Here is a 15559-nt window from a genome sequence, read left to right as displayed (position 1 = left end):
AATTTGTTTCTGCACTTAGAAACAGTTCTATGGCCCCGAAGTCTCCAGGACTGTGTTCTAATCCTGACTCTTTCTTGCTGAAAAGTAAATCTTCTCTTTGTTGGCACATTTTCAGAGGAAAATGATTTTTTTACCTTTACTTTAATAATTTTTTTTTTCTCATAGAGCCCACTAGAGTATTATTAGTGGGGCCTTTCTAATGCTGTCGAAAAATGGATTCACCCCATCTCATAGATCTGGTCCACGATCACTAGCATTCTTCTCCACAAGCACTGATCCACTAAAGTCTACAAGTCAAAGGCCCTGGCTCTTGTACCTTTTTTGGGCATTCTTTCCTTTCAACATAGACATAAGGCACTGCAAAAAAGGGGATTCAATGAACATCTTAAAATTTTATTTGATTTCTTAAGCACCAATTTGAATCTAATGTTTTTTCTGGGCATTCATCCTACATAAATGTATCATTTAGGACAGTCAATGTTTTTGAGAAGAATCATGTATAAAACAATTTCAGGGATAAATTTGACTGAACACTTCAAAATGTCACAGCCATTCCCTCCAGTGATTATCATGCAGTACGACCAACCTTATCAGGTGATTACTTTTTTTTTTTTTCATTTTTCACCTGGAATTCATATAGTCTCAATTGTAGGCAATCAATTTAGAAAATAAGAATAATTTTGAATGAAATGGAATATATTTCAATTGTGAAAAGCCAGATTATTTCAGACTTTAGAAATGTGGAGCAAGTCCCTTAATATAACAGAAATAGCTACCAGGTACTGAATGAATGCCTTCTGTGGGCAAAGCTCTCTGAATATACTATTGTCTGACTTTTACAAGGCACAGTGGGTTAAATTTGTTTGACTCTGTTTTTAAAAATTAATGAGATGGGGGCTTAGGATAGGCAATCAAGTTGCTTAAAGCCACATCTGGATTTGAATCCAGACCACACTGCCTTTCTAGAGCAAGACTGGAAAGAAGTGGTGGGATTCTAGGCAAAATCTTGTAACCTCTGCAGTATCTGCCTTGACTGCTGTCTGAAACTGTTCACAGCTACCAGATGACTAAGATAGCAAGATGTCTAAAGACTAAACAATTGGCAATTCCAGGTATTTTATAGCTTATCTTTTAAAGTGTATGATTCAGTAGTTTTTAGTGCATTCACAATGTTGTAACTATCATCATTGTCTACTTCTGGACCTTTTCTCATCATCTCCAAAAGAAGCCCTGTGCCCATTTGCAGTTGCTCCCTGTTGTTCCTTTCCCAGATCTTAATGAACACTAATCTATTTTCTATTCATATGTTTGCATTTTCTGTGTATTTCACATAAATGGAATCATTCAGTATGTGGCCTTTTGCATCTGACTTCTTTTATTTAGCATAGTATTTTCAAGATTCTTCAATCTTGGGACACCTGGATGGCTCAGTTCGTTAAGCGTCTGTCTGCCTTTGGTTCAGGTCATGATCTTAGGGTCCTGGGATCGAGCCCTGAGTCAGGCTCCCTGCTCAGTGGGGAGCCTGCTTCTCCCTCTCTGTCTGCCTCTGTGCTTGCTCACTCTCTCTCTCAGATAAATGAATGAATGAGTGAATGAATGAATGAATTTGTCAGTTACTTAATTTAGAAAGGATTCATCAATGTTGTAGCATGTGTCAGTATTTCACTCCTTTGTAAGACTAATATTCCATTGAATATATATACTGCATTTTGTTTAACTATTTGTCAATCAATGGATATTGAGTTGTTTCCACTTTCACCTATTATGAATAATGCTATTGTAAACATTCAACTACACAATTTTTGTCTGGACTGTGTTTTTAATTCTCTTAGGTGAAACAGAATTCTAGAAGAATTCTAAAGAAGAATTCTAGAAGTAACGTTTCTGGGTTATATGATAACTCTATGTTTAATATATTGAGGGCCTTCCAAACTGCTTTCCAAGAAAACTGGACATCCCAGTTTTTTAAGAGTCAGATCCATAGTTTAGGATATGTCACACAATAGGATTTCACCCTTTCAAAGTGCTGCAGATTTCACTTTCTGATGAAAAATCTGGGATTATGAAAAGAGCATAGGATTCAGAGCAGGGCATAGTAGTGAGACAGGCCTTGGCAAGAAGAGCCCATTCTTACTGTTTTCCTGAAAATTATTGAGGAGGCAGGAAGGGAGGGACCAAGAAGGTGGCAGCCTGAGGTCAGGTATTTGACAACATCGCTTTGGAAGAGCCACTGTGCCTAGAGCAGTTGAGCCAGAGATGGAAGAACGAATTTAAAAGTCAGACAAGGGTATTTCTGGTATTTGAGAGGTCTAAATGTTTTGATGGCTCATGAGGTATAAGGTATGGATCTATAATGACTGAGGGTGGTAGTGAATCTTACAGGCTTCCTCTCTTCTGTGTACAGAGGTGTGCTGGTGTGAATGATAACTGGTTAAGATAGATTTAGCAAATTTTAATTTTTCTTTAATTGAGAATGAAAATATTCCTCCCATTAGCAATGAGGATGAATCAAAATAAATATTTATAAAACACCCAACGACCTCATTTCCTGGAATATACTCATCTATTGAAAGCTTAAGTTTACTGATTCTAGAAATGATACCAAAATTATTATAGATTACTTATACAAAAATCATTACACATGAAGCTTTTCCAAACAGATTTAAAAAAAAAATTATTGAAAGGAGATTCACAAAACAAAATCAAATCTTTTATAGTGAATAATTTAATGGCATTTAGTACATTTACAATGTTGCTCAACCAACAACCACTATCTAGCACCAAAACTTTTCTATCACTTCAAAATAAAACTCTCTATTATTAAGCAGTTTCTCCTCATTTCCTCCTTCCTCTATCCTCTGGCAACAACCAGTCTGCCTTCTATTGCTGCAGACTTATCCGTTCTAGATATTTCAAATGTCTATTCGAGTCCTTTGCCCATTTTTAAATTGTTATTGATTTTTTAAGAGTTCCTTATATATTCTAGATACTGGACCCTACAAATTGCTATATATGTATATATTGTACTTATACTCAGAGCATATATGTATATATTGTATTTATATATACATATATATGCATGCATAAACATGTATAGAATACACATAAAACATAGAAAATACATATATAATGTATATATATAATTCTTTTTTAAAAAAAGAGTAAAATTTTGAAGAAAAATTTAAGCATTTTAATAAATTACACATCTTAACAATTGCATTCATGGTTTCCATGACTTACTTTCTGGGAAATATGGCCCACGGATGATGTGAATATTGAGTACTTATTTTATAAGTTTTCCACAAATTTTTAACACTTCAATAATGATCAATTCCTCATATTCATGAAGAGGAAGTACCACGCAAAAGAGTGTAAGTCTACATCAAAGAACTGATAGGAGGGTTTCCTGTAGCGCGTTTCACTGGGCATGGCTTTTTCGCCAAAGATTATGTAAACAATATTTTATGGCTCCTGATACTGTATCTTGAAAAAGTAAATAATAAAAGTACTCCAGATATGCTGACAGTGTGTTGGCAACCCGGAGGCACACAGGGTTTTTTTTTTTTTTAAGTGTACATTGATAACTACCAACTAAAAACAGGGGAGAGATACAAAATACTTATTTTACATGGACTCTTTTAAATTTTACTTTTTGCTTTTCTAAAAACCTAATCTGGAGGAATAAAGCCTTAGGTTTACACTTTCATTGTTCTTTATTTCTGGAGCTTCTGCTTTGGCAGCCTCAGTACTGTTGGCAAGACACAACCGATGCCAACTTGGAGACCATTCTTGTGTGATATTTTAGAAGCTTCCCCACCATCCTGCCCCCTTCTGTAGCTCCATGGCCATGGTGTGGGAGTTGGTAGGAGAACAGGTGTGGGAAGACACAGAGCAAGGGTAGCATTAGAGAAAAGTCATCTAGAAGAAATACTGATGAGTGGAGACGAGGTGATGGGAAGATTGGAAAGCTAACATCATTCTGAGTCCAGACACGAATTAGATTTACATATTGGATGGCTTGCCTGTACATACACAAAATTTTACTAGGGCCAGAAACAAGATGCAAACCCTGCAGAAGTTACTAAGTTATAGAGGGAGGCACAGAACTCCATTTTCAAAGCCACCCTGCAAATATTTACTTAAGCAGGCACTTAATGGCTACTTCATTAAATGCACTTAAGTTCTAATAATGACCGATAAGAGCCCACTACCAGGGGTATGTTTATTTATACTCTGTATTGAGTATTTGATTAATGATGGTGATATAACAAATAAAAAGGCATTCCACATCCTCCTTCTGGAATGGCACCGCCTGTATTACGTGGATGTGTAGAAGTGGTAGGAAGGCTATGGTTGAACCCACAGAACCTTAGGTAAGTTCCATAACTTTACCTCAGTCTCCGAAACAGAAATACACATACTTTAATTTCTAATTTACAGAGTTTGGAGATTTAAATGGAATACTTGGTATATAATTGAAATCCAAAAGAAAGGCAATTAAATTATTACTTAAAATAGAAATTGATATCCATAGGCCAAATCTGGCACACAGATAAAGTTTTCTTTACTCATAAATTAGTTGTTAAGGGTTCAAACTTGAGAGTAAGTTTCCATTTAAATATCCTTTTTTTCTGGTTTCTCTTCATAAGAATCAAGCGGGAAAATAATAGGCCTGTATTTCCACGTGGCAACAGTTAGAACCAGTGGCTGTTATGTCTTCAGATGTACTCACCAGAAGATCAGAGACCCACCCTTAGGTTATGAGAGACCTCGCTACCCCCCTCCTTGGTTTACTTCATTCATTCTGATGGCCTGGTTGATTTCAGTGATTATGTGAAACTGGGGACTCTACACCAAGGCATCCATTACATTTGTCCAGTACAAGCTCTTCAACTATCAATTTAATTCACATAAAATCATTCTCATTAAAAAAAAAAAAAAGGTGAATGGTGATGGTGATGACTATTCCTTTGAGAATGCTCTCATACCAGCATCAAACAAAGTACCATGGTGGATCCCTGGTCTCACTTTTACCATCTGAGTCAGGGAGAACACTTCAGCCACAGTGTTTCTAGGGAATCGAAGACTATTACTCCACCCCATCTCTATATATAGTGCCCAAGAGACCTATGAGAGAGAGAGAGAGAGAGCGCTCTATATTAAGAGGAAACAAATCCGCAGTGTAACCACTATAATCCCAGAAGATGATGGGATCCAGAGGAGAAAAGAGTGAATTAAAACATGGGATTAACTCCTATTATCTGACTTATGGATCTCAGTTTTTGGAAGATGGTTTCGGGTTTAGGAGTTACCTTATCTTATCACCTACTAGGACACAGAGGAATTCTTAGGGCTTGAAAGTCTTGAATCTAGTCCAGAAAGTGTGGCACATGAAGGGAGTAATGGAATATCAGGAAAATAAGGACCTTACCAAAAGCACAAGAATTAGAATTCAATTTTCTTGATTCTGTTTGACAATTTTGCAGATACATTAGGCTATACCATTATATCCTTGAGACCCTAGAAAGATCAGTTCACCCATGCTGAGTTGTCAGCTAGAAAGTATGATCTAGAATGTTCAATTTTTGGACGATATATATCACTAACTTATTTTTGATGACTGCAAGTTGATTATTCTGAACTTAAAAGAATCAACCAACCAGACTTCCAGGGTTTGAACTCATGACTTATCCAGCCAGGAGATAGAAACAGTATAAAGCATGGGAATTCCTGTTTTATTATGTGAGAGAAACTTTCAGTACTTGAAACATATTCAAGGTAAGACATATTTTAATAACTATTGTTTGTTTGTTTGTTTGTTTGTTTAAATAAAAGCTGCAGGAGTAATCAATAGCTTTTCCAGAGTATTGTTTGATTTTTTTCTGGTTAAACATTTTGTGCTAAATTTCCTCAGTGCCAGATTTCCTGGTGATTGATCTCAGAGCGGTGCTGTCAGGGGTAGGACAGTGCAGTGGACTCTGTTCCTTTTCCTGACCCACACTTTTTTATTTCATAGACCAGTCTCTTTTGGATCTCTTGCCAAGGTTCATGTCTTTCCTAACCTTTTTCTCCTCACTGTGGGCTACGTGGTGCTCAGGGACTTTATTTTCTCTTTGTTTTGAGGGGGAAACACAAGGTTCCCATCACATGAGAAGTTCCAGAAAGGACGTGATCTGTTTCCATTGTGAGGCCACACATAAGGGCACTAGCTTCATGGGCCCTTCTATCCCCAGAACATGGGAATACATTCAGCAAATATTTACTAAGCTCCCCCTACCTTATTCTAGGCCTATCTAGGCCCTATGTGCAAAGAGGTAAAAAGACAGAGGCACTGCTCAAAGGGAGCTTATTTATATTCAAACAGGAGAATATGTACCAAAGGAACATATCCATAAATATAATAATTTCTGATGCTTATAAGTGCTATAGAGAAATCAAATTTATCTAATGTATTTGGAAGTCTCTGGTTATGGTAGAAGCACCATTAGATCCGGTGATGAAAGTTCTTTCTCTAAGGTGGTGACCCATGAGCGGAGACCAGGATGACAAGCACACAGCCAAGTGAAAATATGAGAAAGCTACATTCCAGGCCCTGAAACAGAAATGACATTGGCTTTTACAACAAAACAAAATGGAAAGGAGACTCATGTAGCTGGCGTTTGGAGGACGATGGGAGCCTTAGTGGAGACAGGACCAGGATGGAAGGGCTGTGTGGGTCTTTGGAGGCTGTGCATGAAGCTGGGTGAGCAAGCCGTTCATGTCCTTCAACTGTGCATTTCCTGGGCCATATGTCTTCCCCAACAGTGTTTCCAGCACTGCTGGTGAATAATCAACTCCTCAGACAGGTATTGAGCTATAGGGTTGAATGGCTTATTCAAGAGAAAGTACCAAGATCAATGAGCTTCCTTGGGCATTCATGATTTCTCCATGAGTTATTCCTCAAAGACCACATTGTTTCAGAGAATATAGAAGTTCCTTTATAAGTGACTAATGACTCTCACACTTATACTAAATTCACTGATATGGACAAGAAATTATTGTCTTCTGATGTAGACTATTAATCTCTTTACATTTAAAATTCCAGTATAGTTAACTTACAGTGTTATATTAGTTTCAGGTGTGCAATATAGTGATTCAACAATTCTATACATTCCTCAGTGCTTGTCAGGATAAGTGCACTCCTAATCCCCTTTACCTATTCACCGTTCCCCCTACCCACCTCCTTCTGGTAACCACAATGTGTTCAATATTGTTGAGGGTCTCTTTTTTCTTTGTTCCTTTGGTTTGTTTCTTAAATTCCATGTATGAGTGAAATCATGGTATTTGTCTTTCTCAGACTGACTTACTTCACTTAGGATTATCCCCATTAGCTCCATCAAAGTTGTTGCAAATGGCAAGATTTCATTTTCTTTAATTTTTAATTTTTTATTAACATATAATGTATTATTAGCCCCATGGGTACAGGTCGGTAAAGATTTCTTTTTTTTTTATGGTTGAGTAATATACTCTCATACATACTGCATCTTCTTTATCCATTTATCTACCAATGAACACTTGGGCCGCTTCTATAACTTGGCTTTTGTCAATAATGCTGCAATAAACATCAGACTATTAATTCCTTGAAAATTCAATTAATTAAAAATGCAGTTTACCTTATGTATCTAGCAAACTCTTGTAAAATGTTTACTATATATCAGATGTGGTTAGCTCTATGAATAACAACTAATTTAAACCTCCAAACAACCCTATGGTGTAGGAACTAGTATTATCCTCAACTTCATATATAAGGAAACTGAAGCAGCATGAACTTACAAAAACTAAGCAATGTTACACAGCTAATATGTTCCTGAGTTTGGATTCAAACCATGTAGCGTATTTTTGGATCTGTGTCCTTACCTATTAAAGCCCACTCTCTCTAAAATAAGTTATAATGGACATATTATGTTTGAAAGTATTGACATATGAACTATCTTGTATTTTATTTGATAGGAAGGAATTTGTAATATTGCAAAGTATTACTTCAAACTTCAGACAGAAGTATTGTCTCCTTTGGTTACATAATGTGCTTGTATACATTAAAGTATCACTACTCTTTATCATTTTTCAAAGCTGGAAATTCAGCTTAGTGCTTGCATGATGTAAACAAATTTTATGACATATTTAAAATTTCTATTATGTCCATGAATATTGGAAAGGATGTCTCAATAACGAAGTGAATATGCGTTGAACGGATAGCAGTTTTTGACATACAAATTAATTTTCTATCATCTCAAATGTTTCATTAAGACATGTATTACAGGGGCGCCTGGGTGGCTCAGTGGGTTAAGCCGCTGCCTTCGGCTCAGGTCATGATCTCAGGGTCCTGGGATCAAGTCCCGCATCGGGCTCTCTGCGCAGCAGGGAGCCTGCTTCCTCCTCTCTCTCTCTGCCTGCCTCTCCAACTACTTGTGATTTCTCTCTGTCAAATAAATAAATAAAATATTAAAAAAAAGACATGTATTACAAAATTCAGCCCCTGTAATAGTGAGAAAAATTCCTGCTCCCAATAATTAATAGCTAGCAATAGCTCTTGTCTTTGTCAATGGACAGTACTTAGGAAAGAATGAAGATGAGCTGTCAAACCATGACGTCATGCTCTTTGCTTTATTTTTGCACTCTCTTATTCACAGGATATAGATTCTGTATAACCACAGGGTGAGGGATGAACGCTGTACCAACAAGTATTTGTTAAAACACATACTGTCAAAACAATTTTTTTAAATAGATAGAGTAAATAATGGAATATTAATTAGAGGCCAATCGAGTGAAATTCTACTGTGCTAGCCTGCCAAGGATATTACCTGTGTGTCAAAAAGAAGAGTCTATGACTGGCATGTTAGGATTAGATGCCAATAATCTGAGCAGGTGGTCATTAGAGATTTTGTTAGAAGCCAGATCGTTTTCCCTATGAATAGCTTGGTAAGGTCCAAGCACTTATTTTTCCCTGAATTAGAAATCATGCCACTTCAAATTGCCAACGTACCTGTCCATAATGCCAAAGGAGTGTTTAGCAGTTCTTTCACAAGCTGAGAATGATTCACCATGCTCAGAATTTTTAAATCTGTTTTATTGGATGAACTCAAAATATCTGCTTTATTGGATAAATTTAAAATATCTGTTAGGTGTCTTCTTTTTTCTTTACAAACAGCATAATTGAAAGCATTGTTTTGGTAAAATCTTCTCAGAAGACCACATAATCACCATTTAAATTAGTCCTAATTCATTTTACATTTGCTTATTTTACTGTTAACTTTCCCAGAACTGTAATTTTTTTTTTTTTACAATTAGAACATCTGAATTTTAATTACATTACCATCAAGAAGCTCATTAAAGTCACTTAATTGGCAACATTTCCAAAAAAACCTTAGCTGGGTTTAATATATTTTAAAGAGTTACTGTCAAAGTATAATTTCACCATTACAAACAGCTTGGCAACAACATTTGCATAAAGATCTGTCAGTTTCTGAAAAATGCTCAAATGTTGGGAAAATCAGATTCGTTAAGTCGCCTTTACTGAAACAGTCTAGAAATGGAGAAAATTGTACATACATTCATCTTTGTAATACCCTTGCTCCCTGCAGGACCCAGAGTACTGCCAGGGACAGCATAGGTATTCAAAAAACGTTTCTTGGAGGAAATAATTCATACATTTTATGCTTTGGAGCAGACTTAAAAAAAATTTTAAAGCCTCAATTCAAGTTCCCTCATTCATGTTAAATTTAACAAAATACCCGTTTTCTTCTTTCTCATTCATGCTAGGATATAGGAGATGGTCACTTAGAATTTTGAAACAATTTAAAATAGCTCTAAGGTTAGCATTGCAGGACTAACACCGGAGCTAATTTTGAGATGATAACATTTTTTTATGGTTTCCCTCTTACACATATTAGAATCCCACCCCTAAACTTTTGGTGTCATTTGAACTTGTGTTGTAGTTACATTCATTTTCTACCACTACAAGACTTCAAGTTTTGCCATAGGCATGCATTTTGTTTAATATACATGCATTTTGGGGAGGTAGAGGGTCACCTCTAGTACCTAAAACAGTGGCTTGCAATTACATGTGTCGAATGGATGAATGAAAATCTCAACTTTGGGATATAGGAAACATGATTAATTAGGGTGTTGGGACACCATCTTCCCCAAATCTCATATGTGAGAATGAAATGAGGTTAAAAAAATAGTTATTATCACAATTTCCTCCCTACAAATAGAAAAGGTCAGATGTTTTTAATCCTCCCTTTGGTTTGGTACTTTTCTGTTAAATCTTTCCCCTTTGTAATATATGTATCTTTTATCCTCCACACCAAAAGAAGAGTCTAGTAAAGCCATACAAAATGTGAACACTAAAAAAAACAAAAACAAAAACAAAAAAACTAACTCTCAAGTTGCTGCCTTGCTCTTCACTATATTCCTAAAGTCTTGCACAGTGTCTGGTGTATAGACAGACTCAACAAATACTTGCTGAATGAACGAGCAAATACACAAACACAGGCTGGATGTCTGAGGGGCACCTGGATGACTCTGCCCGAGGAGGTCAGGAGCGGCTTTAGCAACAGTGATGTAGAAAAATGAAGTTTCCGCAAGCACAGATGCATTCACCCATCTATCAATCACTGAGCTTCTACTGTATGCTATTTTCCAAGATATGGCCTGTGAAGATTGCTAGGACACCAACCAAAAGCACTGTTGTGATGATGGAAATATTCTACATGTAATATCTACGACATTGTTTTATAGACCATGGGGAAGACTGGAGACTGCCACCTGGAAAATGGCACATTTCAATTTGTCTTTTAGAAGTTGCCTCTGCAGCAGTGGGAACAGAGGCATGAGGCTGGAGACCTCTTATTGCATGTTGATATTAAACAACAGCGTTGGGGCGCCTGAGTGGCTCAGTGGATTAAGCCACTACCTTCGGCTCAGGTCATGATCTCAGGATCTTGAGATCGAGCCCCGCATCGGGCTGTCTGCTCAGCAGGGAGCCTGCTTCCTCCTGACTCTCTGCCTGCTTGTGATCTCTCTTTCTCTGTCAAATAAATAAATAAAATCTTAAAAAAAAAAAAATAAACAACAGCTTTGCAGAATTCCACAAAAGCAGAAAAGACGTGGAGGGAACAAGATATCCTTATTATTTGCACTTGCCCTGTTGTCCACCTTGATAGAGTATTAAGAAAGAACTGTTGCTTATTTTTCTTTCCCCCTCTGGAGAGAGTGGATAATGAGAATATTATGAGGGCATCTTCTGGGCTTTCTTCAGAAGCTGATTCAGGCAGAACAAAATGGGAAGGGAATAGCTTCTCTCTGCCCCTCAGGGCATCAACAAGTGCATAGATATGTGGAGGAGGGGTTGAGGTCAGCCCTGAATCTGTGTGGGTGCTGCCCAGACTTTCTGACAGCACCCCTTCCTGACCAATGCAGTGGGACTGTGTGGCCTGAGTGGGAGGCATGATTTCAGAGAGCAGTAGTGGAGAGAGCGTTGGACAGAGAAATGTCTGACAATTCTAGAGGAGGCTGTGGTCTCTGATCTTCAATGCCCCTTCCTGCATACCTGGATTGGTTCTTCTGGCTATAGAGCATGAGAGAAGGCACGAGGGTCTTCCAGCTGCAAGTAGGCAGAATCAAGCTAGGGATGGGGACAAATCATGCAGTGCTATCTAGCACCAGGAAACACATGAATGAGAAGTCCCCTAGGGAGTGGCTTCATGAACTTCCAACATTTGGTTAAGAAACATCTTCCTGTGACCTGAATCTTTTTAATTCTGTGGCAGTCATAGAGATGGAAGCTGCCTAGAAGTTTCTAATTGATGGGGACCCCTCCTGCCTTCGGGATTGCAAGCATTATGGCTTTTTTTTTCCCCAAAATGAGCTCAGTAATGTTAAACTCAAACCCCAGAAAAATATCGCATAGATGTGAAATTTTTCCTTTCTATGCTGTGGATGTCCTTTTCGTTTAATTGTTTTGCTTGCCTAGTTTGGTGTGGCTTAGCCATCTGAAGGTAGTTACCATTATTAATTCTTGAAAGGGATACAAAATAGGAACGCTTTGGGGCACCTGGGTGGCTCAGTGGGTTGGGGCCTCTGCCTTTAGCTCAGGGTCCTGGGATAGAGCAGGCTCTCTGCTCAGCAAGGAGCCTGTTTCCCTTCCTCTCTGCCTGCCTTTCTGCCTACTTGTGATCTCTGTCTGTTAAATAAATAAATAAAATCTTTAAAAAAATAGGAATGTTTCTAAATTGGAAGCATTTATTAAAGGGAGCCTAAATTCAAAATTCTGACTTTATCCTTATCAAATGCTTTTGGCTACATCGAAGAAATCTGGGAGAAATTTCATAAACATTTCTCGGAGGGCCAGCATAGAGCGCAAGCCTCAGGATGCCTCCACGAAATGCATCTCGAACTTGATTTCTGAACAATGCTTTTGCATACTCTGAGCTATTCATTCCAGCATTTGGAATTCTAATTACAAAATCCAAACTCTTCTAGATTCTTCTTCTCATCACCACCTAACGTTTCTCACGTGCTTGCCTAGCACAAGTGTTTATTTGCTGTGATAAAACCAGAAACTGAAATGAACGCACACAGACAAAATAACAGCACTTTAGCTTCTGACTTTATTATTTTCCTCAAACGAACAGGTGAGCAAAACACTGTCTGTGTCCAAAGGAAAGGGCACGGTGCCCTCTTCTCTTCTTTCGGAGAGTGCCAGAAAATGTAAACAGTATTTGGGATGAACTTCTGAGTCTTCATCTTCCGCCAGCCTTTAGAACATCATTCATTTGTTTGTTTGTACCAGGATTTAACAGCATAAAGAATAAAACGAACAAATGGTCTGAGGCATTTATACGAAGTGTTCCGACTGTGATACAGGCTTGCATCTGCGTCATTTTTTAGTTGGACAAAGAAAAACACTGCTTCAGGAAGTGGGTCATGTGGGTGTACAAGTGCTTCGTGGACAGGCCGGATATGCCGTGGTTCTGGTCCGAGTACCACTGAAAGGCAAAGAGCAGACGCCGGGTCACTCCCACAGCCACGCAAGACACCCAGCTTTGACTCTTCACACTCGCAGGTCCCGACAGTTTTTCTAATACGGCGATTCAAATTCTACTTAAAAACACTTACTAAGATAGCTCCCATGCAGACATTTAGAACAGGAAGACAATAAAAGTCTTTTATTAACCTGGACTAGCCTTTGGAATTCTTTAAGTTTATGTTTTAGACCTTGTGGCCTGTGCTCCAGGGCTGGTGTGCTGGGTCCATTGCTTTGTTTCTCTGGAGCTTAGTTTCCTCATTTGAAAAAAAAAAAATGAGGAGGTTGGATTTGATTTTTCTCTGAGGCTCCTTCTAGCTCAAAAATTCTATGAGGCTGTTAGCCTCTGAATCCAATTCCTCTCTGCCACAGAAAATCCACAACACATGTAACTGTAAACACCTTTCATAGGAGTTAAACATAGTATCATTAAAAACACCCAGGAAGATGACATTATACATTTAAACGTCATTGTTAGGGAGATGCTGGTGAGATTATTGTTTTCACTGAATAAGGTAGATTTTGGTCGTGACCAAATGCTGTATACCTAGAAGGTGAATTTACGTCAAGGGGTCACCATTAAAAAAATCAGAAAAAAAAAAAAATCTCCCATCCCCTTTTGTGAATTATTTTTAAAAGTCCAATTTCCAAAAATGGGGGTTTCCTTTTCGAGGTTCTTGCTCAGGAAAAGCAACTGAGGGAGAACTTCTGCTCCCTGAGGAGGGGAAGCCGCTGTCAGGGGTTGTCTCCCTTGCTATGGTTTTCACCTTCCTTTTCTCTCTGTTGTCATTTCCGAGTCCTCATGCCACCCGGATTTTCCAGCTAGCTCATTCATTCATTCGCTCGGGGAACACTCCAGCTTCCGTGCTGGGCCAGGCTTGTGTCAGGCAGTGAGAACACAGGGATAAAAGGGTTCTCTAACTCTTGAGTGGAGCCGCCCGACTTCAGGGAGGTTCTGTGGCCACTGATAACAATCCCCAGTCGCTCCTTACTGAATACTCAGAACCTTTTAGCTGTTCTGGGACTCTCAGCTTTTGTGGGGATGCTAAGCAGCTACAGTATGCAAGCAGGATCCCAGAACTACTGCATGTTCGAGCTAGAAGATCGTCAATCTCACAGACGCCTTTACTCCAGATAGGACTCAACCGGGATCCCCAGAGGTGCCCTGGCTCACCTCGTGTCCTTCAGGGAGTTCTTGAAACATCCAAGACCCACCTGCTAATGTTCTGCCTCCTCCACCCTGCAGCCCATTTGCCAGGATGTCATAAGAAAAAAAAAATAATACTAATGAAAAAATCAGATGCCTCCTTCGAGCTTACGGGTCTAAGGCCGTGAACGGGAGTAAAACGAAATTGTGTACCATTGCCTGGAAATCCACTTGTGCATTAACCAGAGCTTTAGCAATCTGTGCTGAGTTTTGAAAGTGCACATTATCTGCAACAAAGAGAGAGAGTTAAAGTGCTGCTAAATACCAGAAAGCATCGAGTGACAATGTACTGCCTGCAAATGAACACCGACAATTATCTAGTCATGCGGTTGACATTGTCAGCCGTGAATCATCGCACTCATTTGTGGAAATGTCCCTGACTCTTAGGTACTGACCCTGAGCACAGGCATAGGAGGATGCTTAATGTTTCTTAAACAAAGTGATGTTGGCTCAGTATTTTTATGTGTAAGAGTCTTGCTTAAACCTCACCATCTGCTGTTCCGTGGATGAGAAGATAGTCTACATTTCTGAAATATTCTGCTCTTGCCATCACAGTTGAATTCTGGAAAAGAGGAAAAATTAACATTTTAGTTGCTGCAAGTTCTAATAGAAAACTAGCTAAATCATTGTGCGATGGACTTAGCACCAATACTGAAATTATGTATTGCTTTGGTTGATAAATATTTAAGAGTCAGAGCAACACATTTTCATCATCATTTGCATTACTTCCATCTGATTCTTAGTTTGAAAAACGGGAAGTTTATGTGTCATATGTTACATATGAGTGAGACCTTAGGCATAAATGATGCCCGCTCAAGCTGTGCAGGGGCTGGGGGTGGGCCGGAGGATGGGGAAAAGGGAGGTGAGGGAAGGAAGGATGGGGAAAGAAAGACGAGAATCCGAAGAGAGTCAATGTCTTCCTAGTGAGGTGTTTTGCAGCTAACAAAAGATCAGCGTGTTCGCTGGGGGACCCAGCAAAAGTGTAAGCTCTGAAGAACTGCTTCACAATTATTTAGCACGTTTGCAAGAAATCCATGACCTAAATGAAACAGAAAACACTTACTTTATAGTGCTCAAGGTTATCGTTCTTCGTTGGGAGGCCCATGAACCGCTCTGTGTAGATAGATGCTGTAAAATATGTAAGAATATGTTGTTGGTGTGTGCTACGGGTCATTTCATTAACCGACAAGATCCCTCAGCTTGAAAACTGCCCGTCACCTCCCCCTGTGGAGCTGCGGAGGAAGGTTCCTGCTTTCCATTACTGTAATTCTCCACCCAAGTCATCT

At 38.7% G+C, this 15559-nt stretch overlaps 1 protein-coding gene across 4 annotated transcripts in view; it reads right to left on the bottom strand.

Annotated features, from left to right (window-relative positions):
• Window positions 1-12632: 12632 nt before the first annotated feature.
• The window catches only part of LOC101674189 (fibroblast activation protein alpha), a 74195-nt gene continuing 71268 nt past the window's right edge, over window positions 12633-15559 (bottom strand). For 3 of the 4 annotated variants that reach the window (XM_013051998.2, XM_013051996.2, XM_013051997.2), the window contains 4 exons: window positions 15337-15401; window positions 14763-14835; window positions 14386-14500; window positions 12633-13028 (listed from right to left, as the gene is read on the bottom strand). In XM_013051998.2, coding sequence (XP_012907452.1) covers window positions 12965-13028; window positions 14386-14500; window positions 14763-14835; window positions 15337-15401 — 317 coding nt within the window. In that variant the 3' untranslated portion in view covers window positions 12633-12964. The remainder of the gene's footprint in view (window positions 13029-14385; window positions 14501-14762; window positions 14836-15336; window positions 15402-15559) is intronic. The other variant, XM_004743956.3, reaches the window with a different exon arrangement.

Source organism: Mustela putorius, unplaced genomic scaffold (assembly GCF_011764305.1).
Source record: "Mustela putorius furo isolate JIRA1106 unplaced genomic scaffold, ASM1176430v1.1 tig00003869_pilon_pilon_pilon, whole genome shotgun sequence".
NCBI lineage: Eukaryota > Metazoa > Chordata > Mammalia > Carnivora > Mustelidae > Mustela > Mustela putorius.
Note: the sequence above shows the minus strand (reverse complement) of the source record. Positions and strands in the feature narration are given on the sequence as shown.